Source organism: Ammospiza nelsoni, chromosome 8 (assembly GCF_027579445.1).
Source record: "Ammospiza nelsoni isolate bAmmNel1 chromosome 8, bAmmNel1.pri, whole genome shotgun sequence".
NCBI classification, from domain to species: domain Eukaryota; kingdom Metazoa; phylum Chordata; class Aves; order Passeriformes; family Passerellidae; genus Ammospiza; species Ammospiza nelsoni.
This window is the reverse complement of record NC_080640.1, coordinates 28,536,614-28,560,284: the sequence shown is the minus strand read 5'-3', so window position 1 is coordinate 28,560,284 and position 23,671 is coordinate 28,536,614. Positions and strand designations below refer to the sequence as shown.

The 23,671-nt window shown below is 41.8% G+C and overlaps 1 protein-coding gene across 3 annotated transcripts in view; it reads left to right on the top strand.

Moving 5' to 3' along the window:
* Window positions 1-17,368: 17,368 nt before the first annotated feature.
* Window positions 17,369-23,671, top strand: part of FAM13C (family with sequence similarity 13 member C) — a 47,239-nt gene continuing 40,936 nt past the window's right edge. For all 3 annotated transcript variants that reach the window (XM_059476912.1, XM_059476910.1, XM_059476909.1), the window contains exons 1-2: window positions 17,369-17,491; window positions 22,306-22,362. In XM_059476912.1, coding sequence (XP_059332895.1) covers window positions 17,430-17,491; window positions 22,306-22,362 — 119 coding nt within the window. In that variant the 5' untranslated portion in view covers window positions 17,369-17,429. The remainder of the gene's footprint in view (window positions 17,492-22,305; window positions 22,363-23,671) is intronic.

Here is a 23,671-nt window from a genome sequence, read left to right as displayed (position 1 = left end):
CAGGCAGAACAAGTCTGCATTGCAGCACCTGGCAGCCTGGAGGGTGCTGGGGCTGAGGGGCCTGGCAGCACCCTGCTCTGCTTCTGTGAGATGTGATGCACACATTGCACGTGGGATGCAGCTCCTGAGGCACAGAGCTGCATCAGCTGCCCTGCCACAGCCCTCTGCAGATGTGCTGGGCACAGCTTGCTCTAACTTGGAGTATTTTCAGGCCATGCTGCTTGTGGCTTCATTCTTTTAAACAAATATTGCCTTGAAAATATTTATATCTGTTAATAAGCCAATCAGTTTTTTGTTCCTCAGTGCTTGTTGCTTACAGGAGTGTTGTGCTAAGGTTTTTAGTAGAGGCTGGGAAGGTGAGTCAGGGTTTTCCATGAGGGAAGATCAAGACACATGTGATTCATCTGTCCCATGTGAAATATTGAGTGAAAATGCGTATGGTACACCAGGTAGAAAGAATATCTCCTCTGTTTAACTCCCTGGGAGTAAACCATTCACCAACACTTCTGACTTATGTCAGTCAAAACTAAACTTCTATCCCATCTGGTTCTCACTTTATGACCTTTCTATTCATTGATGTATGCTGGATTTGACCTTAAAGTATCTTTATGCACACTTATTATTCAGTGCTACTGAGTTCCATTAGAATTCTAATGAATACTGTAAAATTACCTGTAAAATTATGTTGCTCCTGAAAGTTATTGCAAGAAATCACAATGTTAAACTTAGTGCCACTGAGTTCTGAGTTTTAAATCTCTGGTGCTTTTAATGGTGAATATTAGAAAAACTGGATGCATCTGTATTCACAGCTGTTTTTGTGGCATCCTCTTGTCAGCCTATGCAATGAACAGACTAGAAGCAATACACTTCCACTGGTAACCTGGAATTATTACTACTTTCTATGTCACTGCCCTCAAGAAAGAACTTCTCTCAAATGAAGATCATAATCTATGATTTCTGTGCAAAACACTTTATAAATATCTGTTTAATAACCTGCTGAGGGAGAGCATTGGCTGCTTTGTGTGTTGAATGGCACTGGGCTTTTCATTTTGTCTGACAAAGTTCTGTGGAAAAAGGTTGGCACACCTTTCCCTCATCCTCCAGAGAAGTATTTACTTGTTTCAGGGGTGTGGTAAGACTAGCACAGGAGCTCAGGGCATGACTTTCCCCCCCATGAGTGATGAAGACATTTATTGAACACACTTGTATGTCAGGAAGCAGAACAGCACCAGAGCTCCTGAACGCTCTCTCAGTTCTGGGGCATCTCCAGCCAGAGGATGACTTGGCTGTGTTTCTGTTCAGCAATGTGTGTCTTTGAGCTTGAGAGTGCCTGGTAAAAAGAATGAGAGACTGACTGGAAAGTGCAGCTTTATGCAGATTGCATTTGGTGAAAAGATCAGTCCCTAACTCCCCAGGTAATTTTTATTTTGTAAGATATTGAAGCTTTTCTGTAGTGTTTAGGTTTGGGGAATGGGGATTCATGAGTGCAATTGGGTGTCACTAAACCAAGAGATACATGCAGAGGCCTAATCCTCCCGTGTGCTTAGTTATTGTACAAACTGGAGCAGTTTAACAGGAGAGGTCAGGAGTGATTAGATCTCCGTAGCCCAGAGTTTGGGGCAGACTCTGTGGAATGAACAGCTGAAGTTCAGATTCACGCTCCAGGACTGACAGATTGAGCTGTGGCTCCTGGTATGATTTGTGCATGAATTATGGGACCGGTAGAATGTTGAGGGGCTGAAAATAGAGGGAGATGGTAAGCATGTCTTTTCTTACTTTTTCCTTGTAAATCCCTGCATGGACTATTTAGAATTTTTTCTCTTTAAAAAAATCTGCAAATGGAAATGTTTTATTTTGGATAAAAATAGGTACTGTGTTGGTACTTTTCACTTCTTTTTTCATCAGTTTGTCACTGATGACTAAGTGATGGAGTTCTGAAAAGTGTGGTTTTGGTTTAGCTCTAGAAACCCATGCAAGGTTTTCTCTTCAGCAGGTAACATTATAACATAATTTATTTCTGTCCCTTGATTTCATCTGCCCATCTGTCCTATCAGTTTAGCCTCTATCATTGCAGATATGAATTTTTTCCAAACATTGAACATGCCAGAATTTCTGCTTCTGTTTTAGGCTGAAAGCCTACAACATCTGCAAATTAGAGCTGGCAATAGGAGAGAATGAATTGGAATGAAAATCTCTCTGTGGCTGATGTAAATCACAGTACACTTCTTATGCCCATCTGAGGCAGTTGCCCATGAAAAAGTCCTCAAACAATTCTGTTAATAAATTACTTCTTTTTTTAAGTCAAACTGGTTTTGATCACATCCAGAAAGGAAAATGGGTACAATTTTTAAAAATTTTATGATAATTCTAATTTTAATTTGAATTCTTATCAGTCAGTGTTGTAACTATTTCTAATTGTTTCAGACTCACAGAGGTTGTTATAAACTGTACTCCATAGAATATTCTCAGCCCTAGAGTACCAGCAAACTACCAGAAGATCAAAACAGGTACACACAAAAAAAGTCAGTTTTCCATACAATTGGCATTAGTTTTATCATGATTTGATGCATATAAGAATGGAATTAATAATTACACAACCAACTGATCATTTGCAGATGCAGAAATGCAGTTTGATGAATATGCAAACAAAGGAGAAATGCAGATTGTGTTTTCCTGTTTGCATATGTTGCTGTCTGTGTATGCATTTCCTGGGCTTTGAGTCCTCACTCCCTGGGTGCTGAGGTTAAAGAGCAGTCCCTGGGCTTGGCTCCATAGCTGGAATTTCCAGATGGCTTTTTTGTGTTTGAGCATCAATTCAATGAAAAACATGGTGTAACATCCCTGATTTTTTTGAATGGAATGCAAAACAAATTAGGCATATTTACCAGTCCAAACTTCTGCCTTGGAATAATTAGGTTTGCAAATTTTCAGAGCTCGGACAGACTATTTTTAGCTATAGCTGGAAAAGATGGCAAGCATGGCAGTGTCTTTACACTGCACAGTAAGAATGGGTCACTCACAAGAAGTTTCATCTAAACAGTTTGGTTTGCAGGACTTTATTACAGGTTTTGGAGGAAAAAATGGATTTCTGTGTCTCTTTAAATACTGGAAAGATAAATTACTTTGGCTGTTATCAGTACTTTTTATTCTTGTCTAATATTTCTGTGATCATAATTAATTCATTCTGTTCTTATGGGAAACTTATCAAGATTCAATCTTTTCACTTCTCTGTCTTTTCTTTTTCAAGTTCAACAGCAGACTGATTCCCCTCTCCTCTGTTTTCTTTCAGTGCCTCTTCCCAGACCACTTGACCAATTCAATTTCTGTCAGCCTTCTTGCCAACCATGACCTGAGGTACTTGTGCTCTTTGTGATATTTTAATGGGTTTAATTTCTGCTCACACTCAAAAATTCATTAACTTCTAATTCTTTTGTCAGATGCAAGAGCAGTGCTGCTTCTCCTTTTTTTTATCTTGTGCTTAGCCTGGCTCTGGTTCCACAAGTGAAAAGGCCTGTTAACATACATGGTGTGTGGAGCAAGGAAGGTTTTAGCAGGCTACTGACCTGGTCTCAGCAAACCAGAGAGCATCAGCAGGTCCCTGCCGGGCAATCCTTTCTTCTGTCCCTTCAGTTTTCCTAAACTGATTTTTAAAAAAAGCAACACCACCTTTTTTCATCCCTTCATTTATGATTCCACTTGTTTCCAGTTTTGATCTTACTTTGAATAGCAATTTTAAAAGAATATTCAAGCTCATGTTCAATGTCTAGGGATTTAGCAAAGTCATGCTAGAAACAGTTCAAAATAGCTCCATATGAAGTTGGATTCAAAGGATGCTAATATGTTTTTAATTTATGTTTGTGTGAGTAATAGAAGGAAGGCACTTTATTATGCAGGTGGTGGTATCTGAAATGGATTTACATGGATGGTTTAGTAGATTAATGACAGATTTTTAGATACTCATAGTTGTGTGGTTGTTTCTAATCCTACAACTGGGTGAATTCTTAGGTCTTGTTGACCTAAGCAGCAGAAAAAATTATATTCTGAACACTGCACACTGTGGAACCTTATATAGAAACACAGATGGCTGGATGGTGGCTTGACTTATGGGAATTATGTGATTTTTCAGATTCCTAGGGTGTTTCATGGCATAGATGGCTGTTCTGTACCAAGAAATGGGTTGTGCCGTCTCCATCAGTGCTGCAGCGACAATTTTAAAATTATGGCAATGAGCCTGGGTTGGAAGCAGACACGCTGCTCATCTCCTTATGACTGGTGGAAGAGTGAAGCAGTCTGCTTATAGATGAGAAGTTTTGAGGCTATTTCCTTAAAATCCTGAATTGCAGAGGGGACACCTTAAGTAACAACCTCTAAGATTTGTGCTCCTGAGAGCCTGAGGAGACCAGCAGCTTTGCAGGTGAAGAAAACATGACAGTGTAGGAGATAGCAAGGCAAGTGTGGGGTGTCTGTGCAGCCCAGCAGAACTTCCTGCTGCAGAAGGCTGATCCAGCTCTGCCTCTCCTGGGAGCTCCATGGGGAGGAGTCCCCCATCTAAAACACAAATGGCTTTCCAGGGAAATGCCTGGGTGAGGGCTGGGGCTGAGTGCTGCTGGATATTCTGTGCATATCTCATGCCTGAGCTTTGGGAGCTGCACTGCTGGTGGTGAATTCCTCTGTGACTCTCTGTGATAGAGATCAAGAGTTAACCGCAACGGTGGCTGCTGGGACTTTTCCTTTGCAGCTTTTGCAGACTGTTGCAGTGCAGCCAGGTAATAAAAGCCTGTCTGGGTAGCTGGCTGAGGTCTTCAGGAATTCCTCATCATCTCTCTGAAATTTGTAGTAATTCTTTTGTATGTGGGTACATAATGTTCTGTGTGTAATTTCACTGCAATGGGAGTGAGCTTGTCCTGGTGTTATTTTGGTTGTGCACTTTGTGAAAGCAGAATGCTGATAATAAATATTTCATTTTGTTAAGACTACTTTTAAAAATACCAGAAAAGGTCACTATTTTTGAGATTATATCTGAAACATATGCTTCCAGTTTTGTCAGACTTTTCCTATTTAAATGGAAAGTTATTTTTTGCACAGATCAGAGGACATTATGAAAAATGTTGATGATGATGACTTATTTCAAGTGGCAGCAGTGTTGTGACTCACTTTCATGGGCATCATTCCCTACATTCATAATGGGTTTTGAAAATTGGAGCTGGCTTCTGCCAACAAATGGAATATTAATGAATGCAGTGTTGCATCATACAGTTTATGCATAGTGTAATTTTTCCAAGGAAATGAAATGACCACCTCTTAAAAATAAACTGGGGGAAATGCTTTATAGTCTTATATTACTGTGAATCAAAAAGCATTTGAATATTTGTGCATTGGCATATTTGTTATATACAGAGGCTCTGCAGCTTTGATGCATCAGATGAGACTCCTAAAGGTGGATTAAATGGTTTATTACAATGACTGCTGCATTACTTGTAATCAATTAATCATACTTTTGAGTGTGGAACAGCTCCAGATCTGTTTAAAAGTATACACTGCACAAGCAAGGGGGTGAGGATGCTGAGGACAGTGGAAAACCAGGAGCTCATCAGCACACATAAGTAATTATTTTCTGAAAAATGTGACATAGAAGCTTTCTTCCAGACAGCAAAAAGAGATGCTTGACTGGTCCTCAGCACTTGTCAATCAATCTATGCATCAATCAAATTGTACTTTCAGTACGGATTAAATTTAATCTATCCTTGGTTACTGCCTAACCTTTGAAATGACAACATTTCTGTTTGTTGTTACCTAAGGCTGTTAGTAGGGATTTGGGTCAAGGCATTCAGCAACAACTTGGGCAAAACAACTGGATTTTCTACAGTCAAGGGGAGGGCAATAAATAATAGCAAAGCCCATTAATCCTCTTTTCCATTAGTGGCAATGTCAGATAAAGCTGCTTAGTGACTCTTGAGGAATGTTACATGGATGATTTATTGCATGTGTAGTTTTAGATGTTAAGTGTAATTTTGAAATGCGGGACCTCTGCAGACTCTCCAAGAGATAGAGTAGAATACCAGATGAATTACAGCACCATATAAGGGGCAGTTTCTGCATGTCTCTTCAGCTGATTTCCCAGCCTTTTCAGTTAGTTCTGGCTTCTTTGAGTGGATATGAGCCTCATTTGCTGCAGGGGCTGACAGGACACTTTGTGGTAACTGGTGAATTTAGAAAACCCCTGTCTTTGATGATGCACTTGGAGAATGGGCTTCATTTAGTTACTTTTCTCCTGCCTGTTTGCTGTTTGACATATGACTATTTATAGGAATGAGCTATTAATAAATTAATTTGTCTACTCTGCATTATGGATTGAAAGAGTAGTTAGAGTTTTAGAAACATTCTTGATAGTGAGGATTCATTGTAATGGTGCATAAGGAGGAATATTTACCCTGTATTGAAGAGTGGGCTAAAAATGAATGAACTCTAAACTTCCCTCTCTATTACAATATCCCTATTGATTTAAAAATGCAAACTGCTTTATGCCAGGAGGTGACTGTTCCTCACATTCGCTCCATTGTTGTTCCTGACTCCAGCTGCATTTTCTTCTGGGAGAGGACTCAGCTACTTTTTTATTCTGCTGGAAATTCACTGCACAGAGCAGGAATGTGAGGAGTTCAGTGCACCTGCAGGCTGGATACAGCCACTTGGCAGAGCATGACTCAACCCTCCATCCTCTCGGCCTGGAATTCAGCTGGATTTGCCTTGTGTTTGACTAAGAAATAATCTGCTAGGTTCTAGACAAATACATCTGCCTGACACTTATTAACTGGATGTTTTATTTAAGGCTTTAAGACACATTTATGCCTAGTTGTGGTTTGCTTAGCTCTGCACTGTGATTGTGCTTTGGCAATCATTTAAAACTCTGCAGTGGAAGGCAATTGATGAAGAACACACAGGAATTATTTCAAAAGGGGTTCTTTTTAAAAAGAGCTGTTAAACAGGTTAGTCAGAACTGTGAGTCACCCCAATTGAGTCATGCTCACTTTTTGGTGGCTATAGATGATCAGGTTTTCCTGTTTCTCCACGCAGCTATGAGTAATGCTGTGGTAAGAACAGTACTGCCTTGGAGAAAGGCTTTTCCCTGCTCTGCCTGGACACATTTACCCATTGGGCAGTTCATAAAGTCATTTTTAGCCCATTCTCTCAAAACACTCGAGTGGCTTGTTGCATGATACAAGTGATGTGAAATCCTCCAAGTGTTGTGTTGCGGGAGAGAAAAGAGAGCAAGGGCCCTCACTACCAACCCATGACAGGCAGCACCTCTGCGGGGCTGGTAGGAAATACCAGAGTTATCCTGGCTGGCATTATCCCCTGAGCACCCACAGGGGCTGAGGCAGGAACCTGGGTAGTTAATGAGAGCTGACAAGATCTGTGAGGAGCAGGAAAAACGAGGGGGTGGCAGAGAAGAACAAACATGCCCTGAGATGGTAACTGGGTTGGTGCCTTAATAACTGTTGGAGCTGAGTTTGGGTGTGCTGGAGGATTTTTTTTCTATATTTGTAGAGAGCATGCATCAACACAGCTGTAGTGTTAGGCATAATCCCAGAGCCTTTACAACCATCATCCCAGACACTGAATTAGCAGTGTGTGTACTGGCCAAGGGCTTTCAGCTTGGCGGCTACCTAAAATTAGTCTGAAACTGTGTAGGTGCTTAAATGTGGGTTTGAGAGCCTGGATTTGGGTTAGAAAGTGTAGGCTGCAGTTCTTCAAGCTTCAGCAAAGAGAGGGAAGAAACTGTAGCTCTGAATATTCCTACATTTAGACTACAGTATTCATTGCTCTTTTTTAATAATTACTGTCAGCATTTTTGTTAATATAAAGGCAAGATGTCCTTTCCTCGTAATCTTAAAAAAAAAGAAAATGTCAAAGTCAGGTTTTAAAGGATTACTTATTGTTTTTCACTGGCTCTGCTTCTGAAAAAATTTTATAAAGACTAATTCTCTCTAAAAATGGATAGCTCACCTAGAAATAGAACATTTTTCTGTGATTGGTATCTTTCTGATTGATGCTCCAGAACTGCTAGACGGAAAATATCATTAAAATTAGAATGAAAATGTCTTTCCTATATTTACAACTCTCCAAGTAGTGTAAAACCAAAACCAATTTTCTCTAGTTTATCAAAGGGTCAGGGGACTTAGAATTTGAGATAGAAAATGTGATCATGTCATTAAGAACACTTGATGTGCTTTGCAACAAGGGATTTAAATGCTTCAAGAGGGAGAAGTAATGCACACTGCCCTCCTGCAATAGATAGCAAAGTGGTAAAGCTGCTTTCTGCATCAATTTCTTTCCCACATGGTTCTGCTCCCTTTCAGGAGGTCCATACAGGAAATATCCAAGCCACAAATAGTTTACATTGGGACCAAATTTATGTGAAGGAGGTCATTTGTTCAGTGTCAGCAGCTGTTGTAAAGTGGCACAAGGTCTTCCCAGAGAAAATTACTGCTTTCAGATTCTTTTTGAACCTTAAAACTGTCGTAAACATGGGATGAGAACATATTAAAAAAAATAATGTACTGAAAAGGAGAAAACTGAAGGGCTGGGTGCTGCCCTCTGTGTGCTACAGCACTTCAGAGCTGATTGTGGAGACCCCTGTGAGATGCTCTGAGCCAGGAGAAGAAAGCTCTTCTGTAAAACCTTGTTCAGTGAGGTTTGTCCTGGTCCTTGAAAGAACATCTCCTTGTAGGAGTTGGAAACAAGTACTCAACTTGTACCCATGAAGATAATTGGCTGTTGTTAGAACCTCTCTGTGGTGCCATGGATGGTAAATCCCCTGTGGCCTGGCTGTGCCAGGGCTCACATCCCGGTGTCTGGGGCAGGAGACTCCATTCCCTAAGGAGAGATGTCCTGGTGGCCCTGGCACAGGGCACGTCTGCCCACAGGCTTGGGCTCAGTGCTACCTCAGGACACCCCTGAGCCAGGCAGCCAAGCCAGCCCACAAGACAAACACACACATTAAGCAGGAGGAGTGCAGCAGGAGGATAGAAAGGCAAGAGCACAGATGGTGTGTGGTTATATGGATATTTCCTCAGCTTTGTAAAGAAATTTGGTCGTTGTTCCAGTGACTGCCACAGGTTCCTCTCCTCCCCAAAGTACCACAGTGCAAAAGAAAATCCTTCTAAGTCTTCTCTTCTTATGAGAAAATCAATTTGAATAGGTGTGTAAGACATTTGTGATTTATGACATGTGCCATTCTCTTATATTTTCTATAGGATTCTGATTTGATGCCACAAAGCTGAATGTTATATAACAGAATTGTATTATTTAGTTTCTATAGAATGCTGTGACCAGTCCTGGCTGTTTTATTGTGTTGCAAGACACTGTGCTGAGAATGGACATTTAGGTGAAATATCCTCTATCTTTCCCTCAATATAAAAGAAAAAAATACTGGGGAAAAAACCTCCAAAAACAAATCCAGCAAAACCAAAGCAACCCAAAATGTATTGAAAGGTAAAAATATTCTCAGAGTTTGGAAGAACAAATTTATGTCTGTGCTGAGGAGCTGTGGATTGTGCTTGTAAATTAAATAGTGCATGGTGGGACACAAGTACAGATCATGATCCTGCACAGAAATAGAAGCCAAACAGAGGAGGACTTTTCTAGCAGAGGAAATTAAAACAGCAAGGTGGAAGCTGAGCAGGAACTGACCACTGATTGTGGCTGCTAATATTTGGTGGCTTATTCAGAGCATTTTGTTGAAATACAAGTGCAGGGGATATGGTATAACTGATGAGATGTTTCTGATGTCAATGGATCATGATATTAGAAAAGCTAATGGCCTGAATCAGTGGGTTTCAAATGTCACTGGCTGCATCTTTAGTGAATAGAAATTCAGAAAACAACTTGTAAAAAAATTGTAGGATTTGTTACCATGGACTTTTCATGGCAGAAATGAGAATGAGCAACTGGAGCTTTATAAAGCCCCACAAAAATGGATGAGTTAAAGCCCAGAAGGCCTCCCTCAGCTGCCCATCATAACTGTGTTTTACATTGGGACTGCTTGCTTACATTTGCTGGATTTATTCTGGATTTTGCTTGTGCCTTCCTATTATATTCCCCAATGTGAGCTTTCTTTCTTTTTGTCCACCTCATTATTTTCTTTTCTGACATGTGGACAGCTTTTCCTTTCTATGAGATTAAGATGGCTGGGAAGAAATATTATGTCTGAATTGACAGCCAGGAATAAGTTGACTACATGGATTTCTTTGTAGGATATTTTTCCATGGCTCAGAATGAGCTCCAGAGGGGCCTGTGAGAAGCTGGATCTGTCTTGGGTTTGTATTTATTGATGTAAGTTCAGAAAGGAGCATAAACACATTACATCAATTTTGATTAAATGACATCAGCTTCTTCTCTGACCATACTAGCCCCTGAAATTAATAAGCACTTGGCAGAAGAGTAACAAGATTTATATGTACAGAAACTGACTGCAGTGAATGGTGTTAAAAAGCTCCCTGTGGGATCCCATGTCTTGCACAGTTGTATCTGATATGTGCAAATGGAGACTCCTTGCTTTTCCCTGTTTTTCATGTAGGAAGGAATATTATCTTTAGGTTTTCAGATAATTCATGTGTTCAGAGTAATGCAGAGTAAATCTAAATCCACTGCTAAGCATACATGTGTTACTGTCTGTATTTCCTTTTGTTTCCAAAAGAAAAGCAGTTCTGGCTATTTATTATGACACAGGAGACTTAAGATACAGGTTATACTTTTGTAACTGCATTTATTGCTTTTCTCTTTCTCAACTTCAGTCACACAAACAGTAGTGATTATTCAGAGTTCTCTGAATGTGATCTAAATGCATAAAGTAGTTGTTAAGTGGCATAAGCTTCACATAATGGTGTAATTTTAAATTTCATGTCCTGGGTTAGTTTATACATTAATAGTTCATAATCTGTCTGTATCAGATTTTCCTGCAGTTCAACAAAAAGTACAAAATAGGAAGTAAGCTCTTGATAAAGAAAATATTCAGGGTCTTGGAGAGTCTGTTTTCATACCCAAAATTCAGGCACATGTGGTCACAGGGATCAGTTCTATTGGGCTATAAATACTGTGGGCAGCATCCTTGGGTGGTGTAATTAGCTTTGCATGGCCCCCTGGTACAGCTGCCCAGCCCTCTGAGAGCAGCCTGTGGGTGTTTTCTGCTGGTGGCCAGAGGGTAGAAATACCCAATCACAGAAAAAGGCATTAGAGGATTCGTGGCAAATCTGTTTTTGATGTTACCTGGCCTGTCCTCAGATATCAGTAGGACTAATCAGTGAGTGCCACGTGGTGCACAGTGATGCCTGGGGAAAGGCCAGGTGTCCTCTGAAAACACATAATTGCTGGTAATGGAACTCTTGGACAATGCTAATTAAAGAGGTGCTTCTGTATGTCACTGAGAATGAGCTCTGAAATTAGACAGCAATTGCTTTAGGTAGGTTTTGATACATGTCCTCTAGATTGGTATTGATTTTGTTTTATATCATTCTGGCTTCTCTGCTGCTGGCAAGATAAAGCTACAGGTATGATGAAAGGTAATATGAGCTGGTCTGCTAGTTACCTGGAGGAGAGGGAGCAAGATCTGCAAAGTACCTCATAGGTGAGTTCACTGCTATAGGCAGATGTGAAAAAGCCAAATATTGAAGCCTTTCAGGGATATGATTCTGTGAATAGATGTTTGGAAAGGACATAAAAATTAAAGATACATGTGTATTTTTCCTCATCTTGCAATACTGAGAGGAAAAACTGGTTATGAATTAGTGCTGTGTTGAGTCTAGCCTGACTATGGTGTAAACCTGCTGGAAAGAGTTTTGTCATCTGTGATGGTATTAAATTGTCTGCAGAGGATCACTGCAGCTGAGTAGGGGCTCAGTCAGCAGCACCACTTGGGCTGCTACAACACTTGGGCTCATCATGCAGCCCTGTGAGTGCTCTATGATGACTGTGGGGCATCTCTACAGAGATTTTCAGCAGAGCTGATGGGACTCCATGAAACAACTTGTTCTTTAATAACAAAATTAGAGTCTTGGTTCTGTATTTCCAGCTTAGCACTCCTCCTCAGACCAGAGGCCTGTATGAAATCAGCTGATGCTGTTTGAGCAGGGCACCAGGAGTGCTGTAGCCTTCCAAGAGATCTTGGGGTGTGCTCCCTGCTCCAGCAATTCCCTGTGCTGGTGGCAGCTCAGGTATGCACCTGGGCTCCTGAAATGTGATCAAGCTATGGGATTGTAGTGGTTCACAATCTGCACAAAATTATGTAGCTCCATGACATTTTTCCCTTTAAAAGAGCAGGGATCTGTGCCTTTTGAGTTCAGGGTAGATGTGCCCCCCTCAGTGCAAACTTGGATGTACTATGGAAGTGTGTATGGGGTTTATGCTTATAAGGCTTGAGCCAGGAATTATGTGCAGTTTGATTGCACACTGAAATATCTTCAGAAAATACATATATATGCATGCCCTGAAGGTCTGTGCAGGTGCACCAAGTTTTACCCAACCCAAATGAAAGGCATGTTATGGAATTTCCCTGGACTGGATTATGATAACTGTGTCTGCATCTATGCTCAGCTGGAATCTCTTCCTGCATGAGTCTATCAGTTCATTTTGAGACACACAACAAGATCAGCTGAGTGCTGTTTCCCCCAGGTTCCCTTCTCAGATGATGTCCTAATTAGGCCACAGAGAAAGTCAAAGATGTAGAAGATGGGCTGAGTGCTCACCCGTCAGCTCCTACATTGTAATTGCTGCATTTTAGCTTAATTTCTCCTGAGATGTTTGGTGATGTCCTGGAGAATCTTGCCCATAAAAAGGCAGGCTACTCCTCAAGAAAGCAAGTTGGTGAACACATGAATATTTTGAGCTGCAGCATGTAGCACTCAGTATTTATCACTACAGGAGAGAGCATGTGACTCCTCTCTCACATGGCAGCTCCTTGGTTTATGCCTTACAGACTGGAAAACAGCAGAAGTATCCTGCAGGATCACTTCTGGGGAAAGGGCAAGGCACTGGAGCCATCCCCAGTGCTAACATTTTGCTGCAGAATGATTCCTGCCTTTACCCCTCAAGAAAATCCTGTGTGTGGGAAGACAACAGACTTGCTAAAGTCAGAAATGAGTTACTGCCTCACTGCCTAAAGAAAAGTCAGAAGTGTGGCCTCAGAAGGAGCAGTGCGACCTGCCAAGGAAGCATATTTAGCTGCTCCTCAGAGCAGGGGAGCTGAAGGTGCTCTGTTCAGCAGCAAACTCTGTGCATGCAAACAGGTGGGACTCAGTGCACCTCCTTGTGGGTACAGCTCCCGAGGGAGGTGAAGGATGGCTGGAGCCCTTCTGGGTATTGTTTCTTGGCAGGAGCACACATGCTCCAAGAAAAACAAATTTGCTCAGTATTTTTATGAGTCTCTGAGCTCAGCCGGGTCTGGCAGGGATGATTTGACTTCATCCAGACAGACAGTAGTGGGGAGATCATTCCAAGTTTCCCTTTATTTGGGCAGTGGAACATGAGTAACTCCTTCCCCGAGCTGGAGGGTGTTGCCCTGGGCTCCTCATCCTGCAGTGTGAGTGTCACACTGTGCCTCTCACATCCTTCCATGGGGCCTAGGGCAGCTCCCTTGTATGGCCTGACTGCACTGCAAAATATAATTGCCTTTGATGCAGCAATTCCAGCACAGGCCCTTTGGACTCTGTGGGATAACAAATAATAATGAAGAAAATAGTCTGGCAATAAATGCTGATCACACCCTATAGACTTGCACTGAGTTTTTCATTAGGTAGTAGATATTACATGCAAAATAGTAACTTTCCCAGAACCTTAGAGAGCTTAGAGTTCTTTGTAAATGTGTAATTTCCCCTTTAAAATATAGTTTATTTCCCAGTGCAAATTCTTCATTATTCTGTAGTTAGGGTTGAAAGACCTCATCATTTGACTGAGTCAGAAACACCCTGAAAAGAAAACAGTCATTTAGTGAGATGAGCAAATTCAGGAAATTGAGGTGAAGGTTCTGCTCTGCAGGTGAACCCAAAGATCCACAAAGCCCGCAGGGATGTGGGTGTGGGGGGTGTGTGTAACTTTTTAGACAACTGCAGCTTGGAGAGCTTCACTATTCCTCCTTTTTTACGGCATTTTGATTGTTGTTCTCTCCTGTTCTGCTGAAGCCAGAACTACTTCTGCCCACTTTTGCCTCTCTTCTTTTGCAGACTTACACTGCCTTTAAGGCACACACTGCCAGCTAACACTGAGCTTATGAACATATAATTTATTTTGAATATGTGTCTCTGTTACATGCAAAACCAAGCTGGATGCTGTGATTCCTGTTTCATGCTCCTTCCTGACCCACCAGTAATTCTCCTGATGGTACAAACCAAATAAAGAATGGAATTTCTATGCCAATCTATTTGTCAGCCATAAATAGACAATATATTAGTCAAACTTACAGAAGTGAATAGCAACATATTTCTGAGTCTTGGTATCTCCAAAATGTATGTAGATGTTTGCTTTGGGGATCTCTGGCATTTTTGTCATCAGCTAAGGGCTGTCACATGATGTTGATGTTGGCTGGAGCAGCACTTGGCAAAAGAGGGTAAGAACAAAATTGGGTATAAAATGGGCAGCTTTTCTGCAAAGCAAGTGTCTTTTCCTAGACATAGGATTTGCAAAAATATGAATCACTGAAGCTGTTTAGAAGAAAAAAAGAAAAACTGATTTAAAAGCCTTTATTTTCAGAATTTCAGAAATACATATTCTGATGAATTCAAGATAAAAAGTCCTTTGAAGTTTATCTGTTATTCAGTGGGGAAGTTCAAAGCTCACTTCACACATAGGTGTAGCTTTTTTTCATTGGGACTTCAGGACATGAGAAGTCTGGCATGTCATCTGAATGTGGTGGTGAAATACATCTGGCACTGAGAATTTCAGTGTACTAAAGAGTGATGTCCTATAGCATTATGGACCTAATTGGCTTGCATGTCACTATTGAAAATAAGGAGGTAACAACTGTTTTAGGTTTTCTCTGTGCCTGGGACTTAGAAGGAAGCAGAGATGCAGGTTCAAGCACCTTTGGCTCTCCCTTGAGAGGGCAGAGTCTCTTTGCCTGCTCTGGTCTCACCCCAAGCACATGGATGGGAAGGAGGTGGAAGGAGCTGGAGTCAGCCAAGAGGGCCCAAGCCAACATCACTGTTGAAATGAGTGTTTGCCCCTAAAGACAAATTACTTCTGTCTGTTAAAAGAAGAAAAGTTACTGTGAGCCTACTGTAGCTCCTCTCTTGTGTTGCCCAGGAGAAGAGTGGCTCCATTTATCTGACTGGGGCATTGCTCTGAAACAGGCTCCTGAGTTTGCCTGGCCTTTACTTATATGCATGTGTTATTGCTATGCCTGTTTTAGGTGAAATTTCATTTTGTTGAATGGTTTCACCACCTTACAGGAAGAGACTCTCCACTTACAGTGATCAGTGTTATCTTTAAAACTAGTGCAAGTTTGGGAGTGAGCTGCAATGTGAAGTGCTTCCCTAAAGGAGATGTAGCAATTGCTCTTCAGCACCAAAGTCCAGACAAATGACAGGAAAGTGATGATGCTTTAAACTTGGCCTCAGTCCAAAGCATCCCTGACTTATAAACTGATCTTCAGTCCTGTTATCTTCCCAGGAGCAACATCAAAACACTGCAGTGCGTTTGCACAGGGAATGAATTCACAGAGAATTAGACCTTGACTTGGGCACCCACAGATGGAGAAGTCATGTTTGCAAGAGCTCCCTTTCTTGTGGGGTGTGTGCAGGTACCCAGCCCTTTAAATTCTACTCTAGTCAAGCTGTGATGCCTGTCACTGGTATTTTGTGATAAATGCAGTGATTCCTCCATGACACACTTGAAGTGCTGGCTGTGAACCCTGCTTAACCATTCCAAATAAGAGTAAAGCATTCACTTAGGCATTCTGGAATATATTCCTTAAAAAAAACCCACTTATTTTTAATGGCACTCTACTTATTGAGCATGTAAATTAAGCTTTTGCTTCCCACATCACCTAGAAGAATACCTTTGATCAGTTGCTGTCCTGCAAATAGAATAGCAATAAAGAACTTTGTATTTGTATGGTCAGAGCAATAGAACTGGAAACAGGAGGAGAAAAAACTCGGCATTTCAGTTTTAAGGTAGGATTTAATTACTAACCATTAAATTTAGGTTTTTCTCATCCTTCTCTCACAAAATGTCCTCTCTGAAGGGCAGAGTTCCCTGCAGGCTGGCTGTGATGTTCTGATCCCCAGGTAACTCATGCCATTATCCACATTGGTATATATTTACAAATATAAGAACAGAGCAGGCAGCCTGTGTGAGAGGCAGGGAGGCTGGGATGGGGGAGATGTGCTGCATTGTCAGCGCTGCTGCTAAAGGAAAGCCATTGTCAGGCTGTGATTCCTGGCTGCCACTGCTGCCTGGGAAATGTGTGTCAACACCACGCAGAGGCACAAGCTGCTGCTGGGGGAGGAGGAGGAGGTGCCTCTTTATCCCTGCTCGGCTTGATGCTGGCGCCTCAGAGATGCCTTTGTCACAAACAGGAGTGCTCACAAGGCGTTGTCTGCTTTGCTTTCTCTCCCCCAGCCCAAACAACAACAACAGCAACAAAATCCCATCTCTGCTGTGTAGCAGTGAGATTGTTTGCTGGTTGGACTTTTTTTTTTTTCCTTTTATGCTGCTGTAAGATTTCAGGATGATACAAGAGTGTTGTTTGCTGGATTTGAGGGGTGTTGTTGGAGGGGGAATTCCACTGCTGCCTCAAACCCAGCAGTTTGCAATATCCTGAGCTGACCCTGTTGAACATATTACATCAGGTCAGAAACATTTTGTTGCAGGAGCACAGCAGCCTATTCCTTTCACAGCGATGGTTTCATATACTGCTTGCTGTTAGCTTAATAACCTCTTCCTACTTGAGCTGTCCATTCTGCCAGATTTTTTTTTTTCCATAGAATCCCTTGTGGTTTGGCCACATAAGAGAGCATGTAAGAGAGCACTAAACAAGAAAACCTCCACACAGCTAGCTGGGCAACCCTATTTAAGTAAAAAACCCCTGCATTTCATGAGCCAATTACACACAGCAAATATTAAAAGGACAGAATGCCAAATACTTGTTTGCAAACCTAAGCCTCTATTAACAGCACAGTTACAGCTATAAATGATCATGATCTGAGCCTCACAATCTACCTGCACCCCTGCCTGAATCCTGGGTGCTGCTGGCTGGGCTTTGTGAGTGTTGTAGGACTAATCCCTGTGGTTTCTTGATTATGAGCATGTGCAGAGCAGCCCAAGGTAGAGCCGTGCATGCAGAGCGAGCACACAGACGTGCCTCGCAATGCCATGTTTGTGCATGTGTTCCTACAACTGAGGAGCATACAGGGAGCCTGCCTGCCTTGCTGATTTATCTGATGTTTTCTTGTTTCTGTTTCAGCATTCAGGATAAGTCCTTCAACACGACAGCTTTAGCAGAGTAAGTGAACACTTTAAAGATGTCCTTATTTTTAAACAGGAATGATGAGTTTAGTTACCGTACAGGATAATTGTAAGTGGTATGTGAGAAGTCCCAAGCTATCTGTCATATATTTGGATTGAGTTTTCTGTAATCTAAATATATTATTGCCTGTATGGGAAGGATTGCATAAAGCAGCTGCTTTTAAATGCTCTGTGACTATTTAGCAGTGAAATCCCTTTTTTGGGAGAATATGTGCTGGGTGCACATCAAAAATGTTTAAGTGCATGATTTGCAGTGTCGGATGAACCTTCTGTCAAAATATTGCTCATTTCTGATACTGATGATCCTGTCAAACACAAGCATGTCTATTTTCTAAGGACATATGGTCTGTACTTACCACAAGCATTGTTAGGAAACAAAAAATCATTAGGAAATATTTTGAAAAATCCCTATACATTATTTAGACAGGCCAAGTACCAAAATTGTAATTTCTTTGTTATCAATTCCATAAACTCCTTAGATGGCCTTTTGTATATATCATAATCAAAAGGATGTATATGTTGATTTTTCTGGTTGTTTTACAGAGACAGCAGAACAAGGGAGGACATTAGAAAGTTAGGAAGGCAAACCCTCTAGGAACTATTGCAAATAAAATGGTCTTTGTCTTATTTTAGTCTAAACCACTTCAATATTGGTGTTCTGTGCATTTTTACTTTGCATGCTTTTGATTGTTTCAAAAGCTTTTGGGGAAGATTCTGCAGCAGTAAGGAGTCAAGCTTTTTTTCAGGAGGAAAATGATGTATGGATTTGTTTGTGTATTAGGTGAGCTTTACACTGTTAAAATGCACATAATGTAAAACATCTCAGCTGGACAGTGAGCTGTTTGCTGAGTGCTGTGGGACAGGGGACACTCTGAAAGCAGGCCAAGTTGTAATCATCTGAGCCATCTCTAAGTGCTGTCATAACCTCTGCAGGAGAAGTAATATTTCAATGGGATCTAAAGAATTTCCCTCTCTTATACTGCTTTGCTTTATTTGCTTATACTTCCTTGCTTTATTTAATATTTGAATTTAGTCACACTTTTTGTGTGACTGGGGCAGATAGGGAAAGATTAAACTGAAGCTAATAAATCATGGAGGGATTTTTGTTTGCTTGCATGCTTGTTTGTTTTCATTTCCTGTGTTCCTGTTAGTTATGTGATGAATTTTGGTCTGTAAAATTATGGGTTGCTCCCCCTTCACAGAAAAATAGCCAGATTACAGAAATTATATTTTCATGTTTTTTTCCTTCCCTTTCCTCTGTCCCTAAGTACATCCATTGTTTCCTGTAGAGATTCCCCTGGAGCAGTCCCTAAGCCTGCCTCCCCCCTGAGGTTTCTGGGATCCAGAGGTGATGGCTTTCTCTGTGGGGCTTCATGTTAAACCAGGAGGGTATAAAATCTGAGAGTGTGGTACCAGCCCTGCCCTTGGAGAGATGGAGAGGGGTTGGATCTCCCCTATTTCAGCTGCTTTTGGTTCTTGTTTGTGGGACTTCATGTTTCATCTTATATTTCCAAACAAAGGGGTAGAAACGTGCTTTTAGAAAACAAAGGGAGTGAACAATGGTATCTGAAAAGCATTGTCCCATTGAACAAACTTGGTTCCCTAAGTCTCATTCTTTCCTAAATCTCATTTGGAGCTGTCCCCCAACACCTGCTTTTGAGAGCTGCTGAGGATACACAATTCTTACTGATTTCAGCACTTATTGCTTGTGTTGACCATGTCTGAAAACAGATGAAAATAGATTTACTTTTATTTAGCAGAAGAAAGAGTTTGCCACGCACATCTAGACATCCTCATTTAACAATTTCTGTCTTTATTTGTGACAAAGGCAAAGCCAGGGCTTCCTGAATAAAATCAAGGCAGTGGTAAAGCACCTTCAGGAACATTTCTCCAGACAAGGAGAGTGCCTGGGGGTGCCAAGCTCCCAGCAAGCCATGCATGCAGCCTGGTTTGGGACTGCTCACGTGAGCTCCTCAAAGGTCAAGTCAGTAAAAGGGAGCAGAGCTCACTCTGGTCTGAAATGGCTCCTGTGGGAAGGTGAAAATGGTAGGGAGTTAAAGAAACTGGTGCCATTAACCCAGAGCCCCTGGAAGGAGCACAGAGACAGACTAGCCAGAGTCAGAGCAGCACTCCATCCAGGCTGGGATCCTATCTCTGACCTGACTCTGGCCCGTGCCATAACATCAATAATGCATGTTCTTACTTATGAGAGATACCCATCAGTCAGTAGCTCGACTGGGCACTGAAGGGATGATTCACATCAATGCTTTGGTTGAAAGACAGCTCCTACCCAATGTAAGCCTCAACCCATTTGGATTTCTGACCTGAAGCTGCTGTGGAACATTCTCTATTGGTTTAGGAGTGAGGAAGATGCTGCTGCAGTTTTTTGTTGGTGAAAAGTCTCTCTGTCTCTCTGCTGCACGGCCACAAACTATCAAAAAATGTACCAAACTCTTGAATATCACCCTATTATATACAGCTAAAGATAAACAACAAGATTTACAAGTTACTGATGAGACAAAAGGAAGGTGTGCATGATTGTTTTGATATGTGCAGGCAGGTGGCATGAACACAGAAGACACATTTCTTTAAGAAATCATGGTAAAAACACTCCATGCTTTAATGATGGGTATTTGCATTGCATGACAAATTCATCTTTTTAAAGGTCCTGTTATGGTCCTAGTCTCAAACATGGTCCTCTTTGAGTGAGCTCCTCAGCCTCCTGGTTATTATTTATTCTTGCACAGACAAAAATTTTGGTGGGAAATTTTGGAGTGTATTGCTTCTGAAATTCCTCAGGATCTTTTAAATTTCATGATGGTCGTTGTATTCTCTGACTCATTATTGCTTCTCTTTCCTATCTGCTGCCATCCAGTTACTAAAATACATTTTGTCATACTCACTTATGTTGTTTATAAGTTGTAGAAGTCATATTTTATGACTTCTATCAGCTGCTGGGTGCTGAGTTAGGAGCTCTTCCTCTCAAGATCACCTCCTTACAGCCAGCCCAGCTCCCCCAGTTCAGGAAAGTACTCCTTAACTGGACTTGACTTGGGCACTGAACTTGTGCTCAGCCATCCATTGTCCCTCCAGAGAGCGTTCCCCATTGCCAAGGCGGTCTTTCAGGAGGCTGCCAAGTGAGGTGACTGGTGACAGGAGAGAGAGCAAAACTGGTGGCAGAGCTGCTTCCTCCCACCTCCTCTCTCTGAGGCACACCCAGGAGGGAGAATTTGTCCCTTTAGGGGATTCCTGGACTTTGCTGGCCATGGCTTGGCCCGTGGTGCACCTGGTGACACCTTCTCCTGTGTCTGTGCTGGGAGCTCTGTCCATCCAGCTCTCTGACCTTGGCACTGCCTCCTCACACAACACATTTTCTTTCTGTTGTTTTGTCCCTCTGAAATATTCCTTCTAGTTCTTGAGCCAGGTTCCTGGTTCTTTTCACACTGGGCTTCCTTATTCAAACTCCCAGTGTGTCCTTGCTGCTTCCTGTGAAGCAGTCAGGTATTGGGCAGAGGGGAAGGTGTGACTGGCATCCAGAGGTAACCAGATTTCTACAGTGAATTTTTCCATTTTGCACATCAAGCCTGGTCTTCCACCCATCATCCCACTTTGCCATGTGGGGAAAGCTACACTCACTGCAGGAATATTGTGTGATTAGGGTGATCTGCCACTGTAGTTCTCTGCTCCAGTTGTGAGCAGCAAATGCTTTCATGCATATGCTGATGTATTCAGGAAGTGTAAACACTTGAGTGGCCCTTTAAATATTTTCTGCTGCAGTCTGACTTTTGATATAGACACCAGCAGAAGACTGGTGGGGAAAAGGAATATATTAAACCCTTGCCATCAAATTGCAATGCAGAGCTATGAATGTGTCACTTAATGTACTCTCTTCTAAGTGGGGCAGTTCTTCTCAAAATTTAACAAGTCAGCAGAAGTACAGGCTGCTTCCCCCATAATGAAGAGGTTCCTCTGCCAGAAAACTTCAAGGGATCAAGGCCTCCTTAGTGTCTGTGCCCTGTGAGTATTAACTGAGGGTGAGGAGAGGGCCCTGACTTTACCCCAGCAATACCAGGTTCTGTGTTTGCATACTTTGGGAGTGCATGCTTATAGATGCATGTTTATCTGAAGAAAGGCTGCTCATGGGCTTTGCAGGTTAAATCATCCTTCAAAGTTCAGCCATGCAGCCACAGTGTCATGTTCAGCTCTTAGTGGTTGTGGTTTAGCATATTTATCCAGACTTCTCTTCTGATTAGGCAGCCTTGGGACAATTCTTTTGTTTGTGACTTAAAGGAAGTAATTCATTATGGCTGTTCAGGCTTCTTAAAAAATACTGCTAGTTCACTTTTTAAGACTAACTCTCTCTTCATAATATAGTTGGGGATTCTTTTTCCTGCTGCATAAAGGGTGACTGGTTTATCAAAGTTAATATTTTTGTGAGTTTGTGAGAAAACATCCTTAGTTGTGTCTAATTATTTTTGAGGTTGATGTGAAGTATACTATTCACTGTGATGTGAATTTTCCTGTGATTTTTATGGTAACATCTGAATTCCTTGCAATTATTTCCATTTGTCTGAACATGATATACCAAATTGTGCATACTTAATGTCTCAAATCTTCTTCTTCCTCTGAGATTTGGACTATCATGGAGCAGTTATGGCATTAAATGACCTGACTAAAGCGTGAGGAGAAGAAGAAATGTGTTTATAGTTTTGAGCTGCACTGTAATGTTATTATAAGCTAAGTTTCTGCAGCTGGCAGAGAACCAATAATTATCTTGTGCTCATTTTCAAGGTGTGACGGGTATTCAGACTCTGTGCATGAAGATCAAGCAGGCAGCTCCAGTCCCAGGTACTCTCCTACAAACTTTGTCTGAAATCCATTGGGAGCAATTGAAACTGTGACTGCTTCTGCATTAGAAAAAAGCCTTTATTCTCAAGGGAATGCAGAATTTCTAGGGTATTACCTGCAAAAGCTGTTAGTATTTCTGGGAATACATATTTATCTTGTGCACTTTTGTGTGATCAATATGGAGATTATTTACTGTTGCTATTATATATGTAAATATGTTATGGTCTGTATTCTTAACTTCACATCATACTCCTGTCATTCAGAGGCAGCTGTGGTGTTTATACACTGAATTTTACTGTACAGCAGCTGGTGCAAAGCAGTAGTAAGCAGAGTTTTGCAACTGTGCAAGGATGTGCTCATTGCTGTGTGTGTCTGGTAAAAAGAAATCCTTTAAATTGTAATTTAACTGAAGTATTCTTGAGGCATGCCTCTCTCATGGCTATGTTAGTACAAATTGATTGCTAAGGTATGCAATTTAACCTTTCAGGAAGATCTTAAAATCAGAGGATACCTTAAAATTAGCAGCACTGGTGCACATTGTTGGGGTGCTCGTGGGCTATAAAGCTGTAACTATAACAACTGCCTTGGAGAACACTTGCAGAAGGCATGGGCAGCAATGGTGTTCAGCTCCACAGGCACCCTGCAAGCATCCATCTGGATGCTGATGGGCCACAGATGGAAAGTGAGTTTGGCAGCTCAAAATCCTTAGGAGAAAACATTGAACTAGCAAGTTATGCTTTCTGGAAAAAAAGAAATGAATCTCAGAGGGATTTAATTCAATAGCCCTTGACTCCCTCAGCCGTGGAAGTTTCACATCAGGAGAGAGGTCACTCCCAGCTGACCATTAGAATGCTGCCAGCTGGAGCTAACATCTGAAATCCCAAGCTGCAGCCAGGGTTTTTGGAGCAGCCCTGCCTCCTGCACTGCGGTAACCTCGTGGTGCCACCGAGGTGCTCCCTGTGGAAGGCATGAGAGCAGGCTGAGGCTGGAGGCACTGGCTGTGGGTGACACTAGCAAGTGTCCTTGGACAGAGCTTGCACATTGTAGTCTGGGTGGGGATTGAAAATGTCTGCCCCAGGTCCCAGATTAAGCATCCCTGAGTAACACTGTATTTTAAACCACCAGGTGTCTCTTACACAGGGGGATGTTTTCTCCAAACACATCCCTGGCTGTTCAGACCTTGCTTTGAGTGGCTTCCTCCTTACCTCTGTGCAATGGCCCTCAAAGCTAGAGACCAACAGAAGGGAAGTGTGCTGTTGAGAGGAATTATTGTCTGTGATGATATTTTGTGAGGTTACTGCAAATCATT